Here is a 17,897-nt window from a genome sequence, read left to right as displayed (position 1 = left end):
AAACAATCATTCCTTATATAATTTTGTTGTTGTTTCAGGTTTTCTCTTCATGAGTTACTGTTGCCAAATGAGTAAGATGATCACACCTAGTTTGTGGGAGTCTCACAAGGCAGAGTTTATTTGGGCTGATATGTGGATTTAATACTGGAGAGAAGACTTTGCAAATTAATACAGTGTTTTAATTAATTGTAATTTGCCAAAACAATGAGTCTTTCTACTCTGCACAATCTATGTGTGGACTCCAGATTTGATTTTTTTTTTATGAAACTGAACCTTTCTAGAAGCTGTTGAGTATCTTATATTTCTTTTAATTCTACTTATCATTCCTTTCCAATATCATCTTTCCATATTCTACTAAATGCCACTTTGTCCACTCAGTTAGGCTCATTGCCATTAATAAAATAAGGAATTTGAAACTAGGATAGAAGTTAGTAAATGAGTCTTTATCCTGTCAATCATTATGAAAATCATTAAATTTAGAAGGAAAAACAATCCATGTATGAGAAACATCAAGTTCAAATATCCTCAAGAATATTCTCTATTATCTGACAAGATGCTGTCTTATTGATTGAAGTGCTAGGGTGCTAATTTGCTTGTTGTGAACTGTGACTGGTATATGAAAATTAAATTTTGCGTAATAAAGTGCTCACACACTCCCAGGAAGCAAGAAGAACTGATAGAGGATCCTGGTGTGACTAGTTCCCACTCAAAATTCAATATTCAGGACACAATGTTGGTGATAAAGAAATCAGTGTAATTCAGAAGCCAGACAAAGAGAAGAGGAATTGGGCTCCATTCTCCCCCCTTTCTTTAAAAAAAATTAAGTTTTATTTTTTATTTATTTTTTATTTTTTTATTGGACATTTTATTTATTTACATTTTAGATGTCATCCCCTTGCTCTTTTTCACCTTCCTAGAAAACCCCTATCCAATCCCCCTTCCTCATTTTTGCTTTTATACCATTTTAATTACATTCAAGTATTAAAGTCAGTTCTAGGCTGAGAAATTAGCAATACAGTAGATGCAAATACTCAACGAACAAGCAAGACAACAAACATAAATAGTCAAAGAACAAGCAAGGCAATAAACAAAGTTCCATGAATACTCCTGTGATCACTGTTTCTAAGGGCTTATCAGGATGACCAAAATATCTGAGCCTACTTCCCTGTTCTAGCCCAAAGTCATTTTCATATCTGAAGCCTCCTACTTTCTTCTAGCCTAAAATTTAGATTCCTGCCTGGAATTATTTCTTTGTTCTAGCCTAATGTCAGATTCCTGCCTGAAGCCCACTTCCTTGTCCTTAGTCAATGTCATATTGCTTCCAACCAGCCTATTTCCTTGTCCTTGGCCCATGTCAGATTCTTGCCAAGCAGTCCCAAAAGCTCTCGGCCTCTCCCCCTTTTTTATTTCATAAACAAAACTGAGCCTGTCCTAGGTCATTCTGACAAGAATGGCTTCCTTACTTGTTGTGGAATATGTATTATCAAAAGCAATGCACTTCTGTCTTAGGTTGGTAATGCTCTGTGCAGAATCTTACCCATCCTTGGCTTGTCAGCTTATTAATTCAATAACTCTGTCTAGGTGTCCACTTTCAGTTTCGAGCCATGTACTTTGGCTGCCAACATGCTGATGTGGTTAAAAAAAGCTTTAACATGATGGGCAGGAATAATATTGCTCCAAATGCCTATGTAAATCCTCTTGTATATTCAACACATGAGTAATATTTTTTTTGCTAAATGATTAACAAAGTAGCTGTTTTAACTTCTTGTGTCAAAGCAATTGCAGAAGCAGTGGTGCTAGCAATCAATTAAAACTGTTATATCAACAGTAATCAAGCCCACTACCCTCTTGCTTCTGTTTAAAGCCTGACTCACTTCTTCCAGTACTTTCAAGCTTTTTTCAGAAGACCAAGGTTCTGTGAAACTCATGGCAATAAAACAAAAACTGGTTGATAGACCTCCATAAGAGACTTTCTGGATTTCAACACACTAACATATTTAGAAAGTGTACAATCAATGCAACTTACATTAAATACTGTAGAAGAAACAAAAGTAACTTTAACTTGACAGTTAAAAGAGCCTTAACACAAGTACTAACACTTGTTTGAAATCCAGATCCTGTCCCAACTTTATCTTTTGCTAACATAATATCATAGAGAACTGCAGCAAACTTCCAAATATGTCTCTGAAAATGTCCAAAACCAGTCTTCCACATGAAGACTGTATTTTCCAATATTGGAGTGATTTCTAGACTAGTCCATGATTGAGTCTGAATAACTGATCTTTAGTTTAGAGGCCAGACCATGAGAAGTTAGATAGGGCTTCATTCTCCTAAAGACCATCTCAGAGCCTTAGGTATGCCAATGTACTCATGCAAATCAATAAATTGGGCAAGGACCATGTTCAAGGGCTACACCATAGTGAGGTTTTGCCATCCAACATCTGTTCTTTTAACATTTTTGTTACTGAAAATTCATGAGTAACAATCTGTTTTCCATCCTGTCCCTTTAATTCTTTAGATGGACATATTATTTTTCTGCAAGTTACTTCACATTTAACTGAAGAATTTAGTAGTTCCAATGTTTATCAAAAGATAATCATTGTCTTAAGATTTGTAAAACTAAAAGAAGTTTATTGATTATATGGTATTAGCATCCTTGTCTAATGCTTCTTTTTCTTGAAATATTTGAAGCCAGGCCACAGTATTTTGACCATTCAAAGGTAGTTTTAAAAATTACAATACTTGTGAAAACAAAAAAAGAACAACTGTATAAGAAACAATTGACATGATCAGTTAATCTGAAATGCAGTAGTGTGAAATACTGCTCATGTTGTTCTTACAGTGTGGTTTCACATAGAGTTACAGTAACTAATAGATTTTAGACCAGAACACAAAGATTGACTCTACCCTAAGGACAGCATGTACCTGGGGAAGTCTATAGAGAAGATTTGGTTGAAAACCCCAGGGGTGAATTTACCTCAGAAAATTGGACATAACATTATCTGAGGATCCAGCTATACAACTCCTAGGCATATACCCAGAAGATGCTTCAACATATAACAAGGACACATGCGCCACTATTTTCATAGCAGCCTTATTTATAATAGCCAGAAGCTGGAAGGAACCCAGATGTCCTTCAACAGAGGAATGGATACAGAAAATGTGGTACATTTTTCAAATTTAAAATGGAGTACTACTAAGCTATTAAAAACAATGAATTAATGAAATTCTTAGGCAAAAGAATGGAACTAGAAAATATCATCCTGAGTGAGATAACCCAATCACAGAAGAACACAGATGGTATGCACTCACTGATAAATGTACATTAGCCCAAAAGCTCGCAATACCCAAGATACAACTTACAGACCACATGAAGCTCATGAAGAAGGAAGACCAACATGTGGGTGCTTTGGTCCTTCTTAGAAGGAGTAACAAAATACTCTTTGGAGCAAATATGGAGACAAAGCATGGAACAGAAACTGGAGGAGGGGCTGTCTGGAGACTACTCCACCTGGATATCCATCCCATGTGCAGTCACCAAAGGTAGATGCTGATGTGGATGCCAGGAAGTGCATGCTGAGAGGATCCTGATATAGCTATCTCCTTAGAGGTCTGCCAGAGCATGACATATACAGAGGTAGATGCTCACAGCTAACCATTGAACTGATCATGGGGTTCCCAATGTAGAAGTTAGAGAGAAGACTGAAGGAGCTAAGTGTGTTTGCAGACCCATGGAGAGAGCAACAATACCAACCAACCAGAGCTCCCAGGGTCTAAACTACCAATCTGGAAGTACATAGAGAGGGACTCATGGCTCCAGCTGTACACATAGGGTAGGATGTCCTTGTTGAGCATCGGTGGGTGAAGAAGCCCTTGGTCCAGTGAAGGCGGGATGCCCCAGTATGGGGGAATTCAAGGGCAGGGAGGTGGGAGTCAGTGGGTGGATGGGTGGGTGGGTGGGGCACATGCTCATAGAAGCAGGAGGTGGAGGGATGGAATAGGGAGTTTCTGGGAGAAATGGGGAAAAGAGATAACATCTGAAATATGATTAAAAAATAAAACGACAACAACAATAACAAAAACAAAACAAAACCAACCAACCAACCAACCAACCAACCAAACAAGAGAACTGAAATCCAGTCTTAGTGCCCTAGATAGAGACAACACTATCCCATTTTGGAATTTTTCTTTGACAACAATTTGCTGACAAATTTCTTTGCTGTATCTTTCTCCTCCTAACACAATGTTTACTTTAACAATTTTGTCCTTTGGCTATCAATGTCAGCTTCCACAGATATTCTCTCCTTATGTGTCACAAAAGGAGATAATCATTAGTCTGTTTCTGTAAACTTGGAGAATAAATTGTTAAACATTGTGGGGTAAAAATTGTTATAGAACCAGAAGTTCCCATTATTTGTAATCATGTGCTATTTCTCAAATGTAATAAAATTATAACCAATAGACATTGTGACAGGAACAAAAAGTACTATTTAGTTTTGTAATAGTTTAGAAATTATTATTATTTTTTATTTGTATATGAGTGATCTGTCTCACCAAGTAAAGGAAACCAGAATCTATTACAGATGGTTCTGAGCCACCATCTTGTTGCTGGGAATTGAACTCAGGTCTCTGAAAGAGCAGCCACTGCTCTTAACCCCTCGGCTATCTCTCCAGTCTCCAGAACTTATTAATATTTAACCAAACAATTTTATGATTAGAATCACCTAGTTGGACTACCATAATATATCACAAAAACACATAGAATAAGACTCATCCATCTGAGAGCCATCTATATGCCCTTCCAGATACCATACAGTCTTCTATTTTCATATACTGAAAATAAGATTTGAATCATGTCTCTCCTTCTGTAGTAGCTCTCAATTGCCAACAGCTTTTTTAGCTAGTTATGGAGTCTTTAGGGCCCCCATTTTATCCATGCTAAAGTTTTAAGTGGTTCAATCTTGTGTACATCAAGCTGCTGTGAGTTCAAGTGTCCAGCCACCATGTAATTTATGGAAGACAGCATTTCATAGTATGTTTTGCTACTCACTGGCTATTATATTCATTCTGCCTCTTCTTCCATGATGTTCCTTGAACTTTAGGACTTGGAGGGGATAGATACAAATATCCCTTCTGTGTTGAACATTCACAATCAATTGTTCTCAGTGCTGCGGCTGGTTATTTATCTTTTCATTGATCACTGCTTATTGCAAAAAAGAAGTTTCTATGACCAAGGCTGAGAATAGCAGAAATCTCTGAACATCAACATAAGTACTTAGAAAGTAGTTTGATCACATTAGCAAACAACAACAATGGGTTCCTACTTAGGGCTTAAGTGCTTCCTAACTATCAAATTTTAACTAGATTTAAGGTACCATGAATGAGTTCTTTCTTGTAATGCAGGACTCATATCCAAACAGAAGGCTTCTAGTTACCCCCATAACAGTTATGGCACTATTACATAGTGTGATCATAGTATCCATAAAGTCCATTAAAATGATTAAAATATACCCAGGTAAAAATTAATAGTTGTCTTAAGGGCAAATAGAAACCATTTTCAGATAAGAAATAAGATCTGAATTCAAGCATTTAAAGAAATAGTTATGGGATATTATATATATATACATATATATATATGTATACACACACACACACATATATATATATATAATATCACACATATATATATGTGTGTGTGTATATATATACACACACATATATATATATACACATACATATATTAGATTAAAGTGCAGTAGTTACTTTTCTGATATGGTGATTAAATACCATGATAAAAAGTAAGTAGAGAAAACAAAGCTTTATTTAAGCTTATAATTTCAAAGAGATAAAGTCCATCCATAGTGACTGAGGAGGCATGTAGAAAGAGCAGGAAGCAGTCTGATCACATTTCATTCCTAGACAGAAAGAAGCAGAGAGAGAACAGGAAGTAGGCTGTGCTATAAAACTTCAAAGTCCTCTTCAAAAATTCCTCAAGTAAAGTGAAGTACTTTACCTAGAAGTAGTCTACATCTCCTAAAGGTTCCATGACCTCCTCATCAAACACCACAAACTGGGGACCAAATATGCAAATGTCTGAGCTCATGGGGATACTTCTTATAAAAACCACAACAACGTGTTACACAATAAGTTGGGCTCTTTTTTTCCTTTTCTTTTTGAAATCAGTACAATACTAGGTGCTTGCCACTTTTCTCTATGTAGTTTCCTAATCTCTACTTTTTACTCAATCAGGATCCCCAAAGAACTGGGTAATTGGAAGTGTTTGAACCCTAGGGATGACACTCCTCCAGAAAAACCTGGAGATTTAGAATAAAGGAGCTTTCCTTAAATAGCTGGTGTTACAACTGCTAGGTGAGTACTTCCTACTACTCTAGGGGGAATGAGAAAAACAGAGATGAGAAGAAAGGATGGAACAAAAGTAGAGTTCTTCTTAGCTAATTGATCCCTCTGTTTTACACTTTCTAGTCAGGTCACAGGGGAAGAGAGTCCCAAAGGAGACTGACTATATTTATTACTCCTTAGTGGCTAGCTAACTGCTGCTCTGTCTCTCAGGGCATGAGTCCTGCTGGGTCACAGATTCCAGGCTTCATCAGCTCGGTTTTATGCTGAGAAGACTCCCCCTCCCCACTCCTCTGGCTTCATAGTCAAGTTGTTCTGTTTCATCCCTTCCAATAACAGAAGGTGGATGTGGGCATGGGGTTTAGTCCGTCCTACAGTAATCTTCAGTGTGTAAGTCCCTGTTTTCTGGAATGCTTTCTGTTCTTAGCATCTTGTCTTCATGTCTCCATGAATGAGTAGGAGCCTGTGCTTACTTGCATTTGCATGAGTTTATATTTTCATGGTACTTCATGTACTTAGCGTCTGTGTGACGGCCACACGCCTTACAAACACTCATGTGGACAGCACACAGTCATAGTTTGGATTATGACTTTTGAGAGCATAAACTACTCTATATTGAAGCAGTTAATAACACTGTCAACTGTAAATGGCTTTTCCATATACTGAATACTATGTTTGGTTTTCTTATGTGTCCACCAGGAAGATTTCAATTTTCAGTTGTACTGACTTTGAAGAAATTTTATGAATCACTCATATCGACGGTATTAGATAATTATTTTGTAGATTAAAGTGTAGAAGTCACTTTTCTGACATGGTGATTAAATACCGTGATAAATAGATCCTAGTCCCTGTGTGGGCATCGTTTTGGATGAAGGCCTATTATTCAGAATATTAGAACTTTGTATTTTTTAAAAGATGTGTAGGGACAGAATTGAATAGATACTTTATGCACATTAGTACATTACACCTGATAAGAAACTTAAGTTACTAGTGTTCTTTACTGGGAATAAAATTAAGTTCAGAGATAGCTGACAAATTCACCTGGATTCAGCATGAGGAGCTGATGTGACATTTGAACTCAGAACTCAGATGTATAGGACTGTGAATGTTACTCTATATTAATGGCTTGCAATCTGTGGGTTATGACCTCTTTGGAGGTTGAATGACCCTTTCACAGAAGTTGCTTATCAGATATCCTACACATAGATATTTACATTATGATTCATAACAGTAGCAAAATTACAGGAATGTCAATGAAGATAATTTTTGGCTGGGGATCACCACAACACAAGGAACTGTAATAAAGGGTTGCTGCACTAGGCAGGTGGATAACCACTCTTCTATAATGTCACTGCTCAAAATTCTAAACTCAAGTTCAGCTCTTTAAGTTTTAGGGGACAGTTAAAAATAAATGAATGGACAATTAACTGGCGACAGTATTAGCTGAAACGTCGTTTTGGAAGTATTTACAATAAATGGTTTCCAGTGGGTTCTGTAGACTCTGATTTTTTTTTTTTTGGAAGTTCAGCTAAGTGGGTCCATCTTTTCATCTTCTAGGAGTAAGTGAACTTGAAAATGAGAAACTGCACTTCGGTAACTGAGTTCCTCCTGATGGGTATCCCACACACAGCTGGGCTGGAAAGGATGCTCTTTGTTCTCTTTTTGGTCTTCTACCTGCTCACTCTTCCAGGCAACCTACTCATTCTGCTGGCCATCCTGACTTCTGCCAACCTTCACACACCCATGTATTTCTTCTTGGGAAACCTATCATTGCTTGATATCTTTTTCCCTTCTGTGAGTTCCCCAAAGATGATGCTCTACCTCACTGGACACAGCCACACGATCTCTTACCAGGGCTGTGCCTCTCAGCTCTTCTTCTATCATTTCCTGGGCTGTGCTGAATGCTTCCTGTACACTGTAATGGCCTATGATCGCTTTGCAGCCATCTGTCACCCTTTGAGGTACACAGTTATAATGAGTTCATGGGTGTGTGGCTCCATTACTGTGGCTACCTGGATGGGGAGCTGTCTGCATGCATCTGTCCTCACATTTCTCATCTTCAAGTTACCCTACTGTGGACCCAATGAAGTGGATAACTTTTTCTGCGACATCCCGGTGGTGCTGCCCCTGGCTTGTGCAGACACCTCTCTGGCACAAGCTGTAAGTTTCATCAATGTAGGTCTTGTTGCACTGGTGTGCTTCCTCCTCATCCTCATTTCCTACTCTCGCATCGTGATCTCCATCTTGAAAATCCGTTCTTCTGAAGGCAGGCGCAGAGCCTTCTCCACCTGCAGTGCCCACCTGACATCCATCCTGCTCTTCTATGGACCAGTGGTCCTCATTTACCTCAGACCCGCCTCCAGTCCTTGGCTGGATTCAGTGGTTCAAGTGTTAAATAATATTGTTACTCCTTCCCTTAATCCTTTGATATATTCCTTGAGGAACAAGGAGGTAAAGGTGGCTTTGAGAAAGGCAATGACACAAGGGATGTGTACTTCTGGGAAGTAAGCTTTATGTCAGAATCTCTTCTTCACAGAGTTATCTCTATTACTGGATAGAAGTTGCACTTATTTTCATGTGATTTAAAAAGCATTTGTGGCATACTCGATACTTTGATTGTAGATATTCGTCTGATTGAAGTATGTATTTGTATATTTTTAAAAATTTTGAGATTATAATTAAAACATTTCGTCCTTCCATTTCCTCCCCCCAAAGCCTCATATATACCCCTTCCTCTCTTATTCAAATTTATAGCCTCTTTATTCACTAATTTTATTGCACATATATATGTATATCTCTTTATGTATATGCATATATTCCTAAATATGACCTGTTGAATTTACATAATGTTAGTTGTATATTTGTTGTCAGACTGTCAATGGACAACAGGTTAGCACATCCTTTACTGAGAAATATGTTCACTTGAGCTGTCCTCTTCCATTCTTAACACTCTCTTTTACTTTCTTCTGTATTCTTTTCTCAGTTTTAAGGTTTTGTTAATATTTATTGCCTATATAGTCATTACAGGTTTGTAGGTTTGTTTTTTAGTATCAGGCTAATTCTGATAGCATGAGTTTAGATGTTTGGATACCTTCAAACTGATTTTACAGTTATGCTTATAGTCCATTGGGAGTTAACTTGAATTCTATTTTCATTTGTGTCCATGGTTCTTATGTGATTGGATTACTTGGTATGCTGTCCAGATTTCTGCTCATAGTTACTGAGAGGGGCAGTCTATATTGAGCTTATGTCACTACAGCAGAATTGCGGGACATCTAGGATACGTAATGCTAAAACTTACTTTTAAGAAGAGAAAAGTACTTCTTCTTTCCTTTCTGCTGGGTTGCCCGCTCCTTGCTGTAGAAATGGGCAAGTTCATGAAACCCGGGAAGGTGGTGCTGGTCCTGGCTGGACGCTACTCCGGACGCAAAGCCGTCATCGTGAAGAACATTGATGATGGCACCTCAGACCGGCCTTACAGCCATGCCCTGGTGGCTGGGATTGACCGCTATCCCCGAAAAGTGACAGCTGCCATGGGCAAGAAGAAAATCGCCAAGCGATCCAAGATCAAATCCTTTGTGAAAGTGTATAACTACAACCACCTCATGCCGACCAGGTACTCTGTTGATATCCCCTTGGACAAGACTGTTGTCAACAAGGATGTGTTCAGGGACCCAGCTTTGAAACGCAAGGCCAGGCGGGAGGCCAAGGTCAAGTTTGAGGAGCGATACAAGACGGGAAAGAACAAATGGTTTTTCCAGAAGCTTCGCTTTTAGGTTTATTTTTGTTTTCGTCATTAAAAATTAAAAAAAAAAAGAAGAGAAAAGTAGTTAGAAAATTTATAGGAGAAATAATACTTAGCTGATATTATAATACAAACAATCCAAAATTTTAGAAAAGGCTATTTCTGAATCAAGTATAGTGTGTGCAGTAGAATATAATATCCCCAGATAGAGTGAAGTCATGTAGGACTGAAATATGTAGACATCATTGAAAAAAGCCAAGAAGACATGGTATCTTTTAATGAAGGAGACAACCAATCTAAAGAATGGCATTTTATAAAGAAGGGTAAACAAAATCTATACCTACACCACACACACGAATATACTTCTACACTAAATCTAAAAATGGAGCCAAACAAGTTATCAAACAAAAAATGACAAAAGAACCCTCAAAGGGGTGTAATCTATAACTGGCGGTGGAATAGCTTTGATAAAGATGCACTATATTACAGGACATTAAAATGAAAGGTTATAGGCAGGTATGGTAGCACGTACCTTTAGTCTCAGCACTCTAGAAGCAGAGACCTGTAGTTCTATCTATGTTTGAGGCAAGTCTGGTATACAGAGAGAATCCTGGGACAGCCAGGGCTACACAGAGAAACCCTGTCTTAAAACAAACAAGCAAACAAACAGAAAAGGAACAAACAAGAAACACTTGATTATTAAAATAAAAACAGTAAGAGCTGTGACATAAACACTCAGTGTAACTGACTCTGATCTCCAGCGGTCCCTCGTACTAGTCTTCCCTTTCTGCTTGCTGATGTTACCTGTGAAGAGTATTAAATCCCGTGCCATATATTCTGTACAGAATTTATATATGGAGTCAGTAGAAAAAAAGGATCTCAGGTATTTAATTGTGCAATAACAAATAAAACAATAATAAGAGTATAAATGATCTTATGCATAATTTGTTGAGAACATAAGTTGATAAAAGTGACAGAGTAATTCATCAGTATCTAATAAAATCATCTACAGTTACTTTAAAATTATTTTACATTTATTTAGTGTATATATATGCATATATATGTGTGTGTGTGTGTATGTGTGTGTGTGTGTGTGTGTGTATGTGTGTGTGTGTGTGGTGTATGTGCGTGTGCCTGAATATGTGGAGGTCAGAGGTTATCTTCAATGATCTGGTCCTCTCTTCCCACCATACAGACTCTGGGGATTGATCTCAGGTTATTAGTCTTAAAGATAGATACCCTTGCCTGTTGAGTTGTCTTTCTAGCTCCGTTGGTTACTTTTTGATGTAGAAGTTAATTTATTAGTCTTACCCAGGAATTGTTGCTCAAACAATATGATAAGACACAAACACAGTTTCCTTATGTGGGTTTTGTGTAGTAAGACATTTGAAATGCATATATATATATAATGTATGAATGCTTAGGTATAAGGCAAGAGAGGGTCACGGAGTGCAGAAGATGCCTGGCAAAATGTGGCAGTGTTTGAATTTCTGAAGAGAGGCCTCATTCTTGAAGGTGCAGCTTCACTTGCAGTGAAGATTTAGGGCATGCACAATCCCAAGAGACACCAGAGACGGTGGTAAGTGTGCAGGTGAGTCAGCAGGAGCCTATGAGATAAGCTGTGTTCACCCATGCTTTGTGGAGCCCAGAAGATCATGTGTGAGACCAATACCTAGACTTTTGGCTACAGGATTTGATTTACATTGCAGGATTTTGGTTTTGTTGGAATTGATTGTAATGGTATACTGATTTGGAATAATGGTGTTCTCATTTGGAATAAGATGGTGTCTGAGTTGTCTTTGATTTTATAGGAACTCAAGAATGAATATCTATTTATCTATCATCTATCTATCTATCTATCTATCTATCATCTATCATCTATCATCTATCTATGTGTAACTTTTTATTGATTCTTTGTGAGTTTCATATCATGCACCCCAGCTCCCTGCTCATCTCTCTATTCCCTCATATTGGCCTTTCACCCTTGCAGTCTCTCTCCACCCCTTTGTAAGACACACAGGCAAACAAACAAACAAACAAAAACAACAACAACAACAACAAACCAAAGCATAGAAAACATCTCATCATGGAAGCTGTAGTATGTCACAGTGTGTCCCACATTATATCTCTCTGTCCATACATCTTTACTTGCAAATGTCCATTGCAATGAACCATTGCTGTGGTTCAAGATCTCTGGCTTTTGTGACACGATCAATATACGATCATCATTGGGACTCTTCCCAGTTATCCATTGTTGTCCTGCGTCATGAAGATCCTGCAGCTTTGGAACAGCAGGACCGGCCCATTTTTAATGTCCCAAATCATTCTCAGATGATAGAGATTTTGGGGTTCGCCAATTCCCAGCACTGGATCTGGGCCTGGGTGGTAGCTGAGGTGGTCAGTCTGCCAGCTCTTCCTTATCTGCACCACCTGGGCAAGCTCTCCAGTATTGCTCTGTCGAGGCCACATAATGTCACCATTGACAGGAGGCAGGGACAACTCTCCTACTTTCATTCTCTCGGGGCCTCCTGATCTGTACCCATGCCTCTGAGCTTGTTCCACTGATCTTGTTCCACTGAGCTGTTCAAGGTTCAGGGATCACTCTCCAAGTACTGCAGCCTGTGAGGGGCTGGAACAGCTCTCTCATTCTCACATCCTCAGTGCTAGCTCACCTGTTCCTTTGCTAGCAGGGTCAGCTCCACTCTATATCCTAGGTTAGAGCAGGACCCATTCTCCCTAGTACTACAGCCAGTGAAGTGACAGTTTGCTCTCATAACTCCAGGGTCAGCTCCCCTAGCTGTTACAGGAGGTGAGGTGGTGAAGTGGAGGGAATCACTTCCATACCTAGGCCACATCACTCCAGATGAGGGTCAGGGCCAGTTCTCACGTGCTCTTACCATTGCTATGAGGTCTGTCTTACCTGCACCCCCTCTACTTGGGCCAGCTCTACAGTGCTGTTCAGAAGCCGTGCAGGGCCCAACTTCCTGAGCAGGCGAGGACAGGGCCAGCTCATATACTCTCATGATCTCAGAGACAGTTCTTTTGACTGCCACAGGTGATTAGGGGCAAGAGGTGGGGGACATCACTCCACCCCTCACATCACCTCACAGTAGATTGGTGGCAGAGCTAGTTCTCCAGTGCTCTTAACCTTAGGGCTGGCTTACCAGTGCACCCTGTATGAGGGCCAGCCCTAATGTGCTGCCCAGGTTAAGTGCAGGGCCCACTCTCAGCTATGGAATTAAGCATGGCCCTCAGTGCAAGCCTTTCACCCTTAAGTATCCAAGTCCATCTCTCTTCACAATACTCCAGATGCTTCACTTCCCTTTCTCTCTCATTTGACCACCACATAGTTGTACATTCCACTGCAAGCTGGTCATGCTGCTGGCAGGCCCCTAGATGACATCCTCCAATCATGCTGTATGGCATGGTGTGGTGACAAGCAGGTGTCTATGGCCTGCCTTTGCCATATGCTGGAGGGAAGGTCTGTGGGCGGCATAGCTATCCATGGATCTCTGTCTGTTTTCCTTCTCCTCTGCTTTACTGCCTGGATTTGACTTGGTTTCGTGTTTATGAGTTCTAGTCATGAGATAGCTTTAGCTGTCAAGCCAGGTGTCAAGCCAGGATGTGCAAAGGGTTAACACCTGCTCTGTCCCTGACTGATTCAAGAACATTACCAATAACAAGACTTTGTATATCTTAACAGGACCTGAGACATTTAATAATGTGTTCTGATTTTTTTAAAAGACTGTGGGTCTAGGGTCAGGAGAAGTAGAAAGAGGAATAGCGTTGGTCTTAAGAGGAATGGCTGAGGACTGATGGAGGAAGAACTTAGGCCTGTATCATCTGTGCTCATTGCTGCTCTATCCATAATAGCCAGAAACGGGAAACAACCTAGATCTCCATCAACTTATGAATGGATAACAGAAACATGGTACATTTACATGATGAAATATTATTTAGATTGGTAGAGGGAGAGATATTCTTAATTAAAAGTCTTTGTAGGGTGTCATAGCCAACTGATGGTATTTAATAAGAAGCTATTGATGATATTCATGTTACTAATTACCGAGTTACACATTTTCTCTTCTTTCTAGTGTCCTCTAGTCATGTAGCCTTGGAATAATGTTCAAGAAGCTACAAAAATCCATTTGGGTAATTATTAAAAAAACCCATAAGAAACATAGTCCAAGAAGATTCATTCTCAGAGGAATGCAGTATATGTATCTAAGCATTTGGCTCTAAATACTATTGATTTTAATTTTTTAATAATTTTTTTGCACAGAAATTCATTTATTTGTTCATCTGTCATCATTTGAGTAGCTTTATATAATTTATTATTTTAAGATGTGGGGGCAAAATTGTCAAGGATCCTACCTTCTAGGTGGGCAAACAGATATGCCTAACTCTTATCAGAACTAGTGTTAAATTGCTGTTGATGTGAATGTCACAAAGGAATATATGCTGGGTAACTTCATTTATTTTGTTTCTAAGATGCTAAAAACAAGAAGACTTCTTGTGCACTGAAAGAACTATAAAGAAACCGCATAGAAACCAGCCAAAGTTGATATGGCTGTGTTGAAAAATATTGATGTGGATTTCCTAAATCCTGATTTAAGTATCTTCTGATACTTTCCGATATGGCACAAAAATTGGAGACAGCACGTTATTTTGACCCCATGTCTTTCTGCGCTTTCCAGCTCTGAATTTATCCTTTTGGCTTTTATCTTATTGCTAATTCCAATCTCATTTCAGGGGAAAGGCTCTATGTGAAACATGGAAGTTACTTAGGGAAAAATACTCCTTAGTATCCTGATTATACTCACTTTCTGTAGTTATATTAATGCTAACTATGGCTTTTTTTCTTTCTGGGGAAAGAATAGTCTCAATAATACGTGCTACTGTTCAAACGGTATTCCCTAAAGGGAAGTTTTTGGTGAAGATCTGTCCACTAGTGTTGTTAACTGAATGTGTCCAATTAACAGGAAGACTCCTCAATTTTCTGTGTCATTGGAATTTGACACCTTAACATCCCAGTTGCAAGTTTCAAAAACATTTAAGTGGTTTTCCATTATGATTCTTCTCTTTCAATCAAAGACATGAGTAGATCTAGCCTCTTCAGGATATATCCAGAATTCTGTATTCTCTCACTGCCTTTGAATTTTGTCTCTTCTTCTTCTCACTTTCATATTCTTTTCCCTCAGTCTTCATGTTTATATATTTGTCATTTAAAATACTGTTGTAGGCTAGAGAGATGGGTTAGAGGGTTAGGAAGCTTGTCATGAAGCCCAATGACCTGATCTCCAGAACCCACATGGGAAAAGGAGAGAGCTAACTCTTTCATTTTGTCCTCTGATACTCTGCCATAACCTCTTCCACAGATTAATAAATGTAATTTTTAAATTTCATAAAATAGACATAGGATTTTTACATGCCTCTAAGTTTTTATTTGTCTTATTTGATAAATGAATACACACACACACACACACACTCATTTATTCATACACATTTATATACCAGTAGGTCAGAAAGTAGGCTAGAGAGACTAGAGAGAATGAAAAGAACTACACTGGGAGTAGAGGCACTTAAATGGGGAAGTGAGGTTCATCAAAAATAAATCTCACAGACATTTTATTTTGAGATGATTCTTCAACTTGGAATAGTTATTCTTATATTCAAGACAATTTAAAAGACAAAATGAATGTTTAAATTGGTAGCTTTAAGATGAATTTTTTTTTCTACATAGACTAAGAGAATAGCCCACTACTCACAGCCTTTTTAATGGCTTCTTTGACATCTTTGTTCCTAAGGCTATATATAATGGGATTAAGCATGGGAATCACAGTAGTGTAAAAGACAGAAGCCACTTTCTCCTGGGTTGTGTCACCTGTAGATGGTTTAAAATACATGAAGATGATGGAGCCATAAAAGACTCCCACAGCTGCAAGATGGGAGCTGCAGGTACTGCAGGCTTTAGACCTGCCATCAGCTGAACGTATTCGCAGGATGCTGGCAAGGATAAAGGCGTAAGAGATGAAGATGGCAAACACACTTGCAAAGACATTAAATCCAACAACTATCATCACCCAAAACTCCTTGGTATCGTCTCTAGAGCAAGCTATATTCAGAAGAGGGAGGATGTCACAGAAGTAATGATGAATGACATTAGTTCCACAGAAGGAACGACTGGATATGTAACTGGTATGAACTGTGGCCCCGAAGGCTCCCAGAGCATACACAGCAGTGGACAGTAGCATACAAACTCTGTGGGACATAGTGACCCTGTAGAGCAAGGGGTTGCAGATAGCAACATAACGATCATACGCCATAGCTGTTAGCATGTAAGAGTCATCGATACCAAAGAAAGAGAACAGAAACAGTTGGGCCATGCATTCAGGAAAGGCTGTAAAATTCTTCTCGGATACAAAGTTCACCAGCATCTTGGGGACTATAACAGAGGAGTAGCAGAGATCTATGAAGGCCAAGTTACTGAGGAAATGATACATGGGTGTGTGAAGCTGAGGGCTAATCCTGATTAAAAAGACTAAGCCCAAGTTTCCTGCCATGGAGACCACATAGATCAATAGAAACAGGGAGAAGAGAGGGATCTGGAGCCCAGGCTTGTCCGTCAACCCCTCAAGGACAAAGAAGGATGCTTCAGAGTGATTTCCTGGGTTCATTCTTCTCCCAGATATGATGAGTTGAGTCGTTCAATGGAGAGAGGCAAACATTATCAATTGGTAGTACTTAGCAGTTTGCAATTTGGCAAATGACTTATTTTTCATTAGAACCAAAAGTCAACATGCTGATAGTACTGTTTGAACATCATCTATCATCAAGATTACATTCCATTTGGCTTCGTTTTTATTCCATGCCTTGGGAAGTGAAACTCATTGGGTTTCTGTTTTATTATCCTCTTGTGACATTTAAATGTGAGACTCATGTTGTCTCTACAAACGAAGCTCCAGAAGCTCTAGCTTTCCCTGTAAAAGAAGAATAACTATTATTCAAGTGCCTTGCAGGATCACCTGCTCAGAGATGTTTTCCTATTTGGTAGGTTCTATCTGCACCAGATGTTGCCTCTGATGATTTGGACCTTGAACTTCCCTTACTGATGACCCTTGAGTTCCACCTCTACTTTGATCACTAAGTCCCTGACTCTAACCACAAGGACTTTTCTTCCTTCTAAATGTTCCACCTCTCTTCTGCATTTCTGGTATTCAATTTGATTTCTCTTACTGTTCCCCCGAGTCATAGAGATGTGAGAAGAATAAATCCCTTTTAGAAATGGTGTTTAGAAGGTGCTGTGAGCCCTGTTGTCATGTGCTGAAGCAAAATGGGAAAGGGAAAAGAAAACACCAAGACCATAGGTGCTCTTGTGGGAGGCAGAGCACTGAAGGTTCACTTATGTGACGAAGGCTGCAGAGCAACACATGAGAGAGCTGTCTGCTTTACAAACGAGAAATTAGAAAAACCAGCAGGTTTTTCTGGAAGGTAATATTATTCCACCCTTTTATATGTGTTTATCGAGATTTCCCCAAGTTTCTTAGTGAATATTAAGGTCAGGTCTTATATATTTGCCTATTTTCTTTAACAACAACAAAACTATTTCTACCCTACAACAGTTCCCTTCTGAGTCTGAGCACAAAGTGAATGGCAATTCCTTCATTATTCTCATTATTTCTATTCCTCGACGATTTGCTCTAATTTTGTTTGTCTTGTGATCTAGGATGGTATTGTGCCAGACTATTGGACACTTTACTAAATAGTAAAAGCACTTTGGCACTCTTGTGTGTTT

The 17,897-nt window shown here is 38.9% G+C and overlaps 3 protein-coding genes across 3 annotated transcripts; 2 read left to right on the top strand and 1 right to left on the bottom strand.

The window, feature by feature from the left end:
* The first annotated feature begins 7,932 nt into the window (after nucleotides 1-7,932).
* On the top strand, nucleotides 7,933-8,865 carry LOC114611239 (olfactory receptor 958-like). The gene has a single exon (XM_028755885.1). The coding sequence runs from the start codon at nucleotides 7,933-7,935 to the stop codon at nucleotides 8,863-8,865; it is 933 nt and encodes a 310-aa protein (XP_028611718.1).
* An 821-nt stretch (nucleotides 8,866-9,686) lies between these two features.
* LOC114611211 (60S ribosomal protein L27) lies at nucleotides 9,687-10,176 on the top strand. The gene has a single exon (XM_028755858.1). It carries the CDS (start codon nucleotides 9,723-9,725, stop codon nucleotides 10,131-10,133), a length of 411 nt encoding a protein of 136 aa, XP_028611691.1. The 5' UTR covers nucleotides 9,687-9,722; the 3' UTR covers nucleotides 10,134-10,176.
* A 5,670-nt stretch (nucleotides 10,177-15,846) lies between these two features.
* LOC114611081 (olfactory receptor 8D1-like) lies at nucleotides 15,847-16,779 on the bottom strand. Its single transcript, XM_028755726.1, has one exon. It carries the CDS (start codon nucleotides 16,777-16,779, stop codon nucleotides 15,847-15,849), a length of 933 nt encoding a protein of 310 aa, XP_028611559.1.
* Between the last annotated feature and the right edge of the window lie 1,118 nt (nucleotides 16,780-17,897).

This window comes from Grammomys surdaster, unplaced genomic scaffold, assembly GCF_004785775.1.
Source record: "Grammomys surdaster isolate TR1022 unplaced genomic scaffold, NIH_TR_1.0 126086, whole genome shotgun sequence".
Classification (NCBI taxonomy): domain Eukaryota; kingdom Metazoa; phylum Chordata; class Mammalia; order Rodentia; family Muridae; genus Grammomys; species Grammomys surdaster.
The sequence above is the reverse complement of the archived record's forward strand: the minus strand, read 5'-3'. Positions and strand labels throughout refer to the sequence as shown.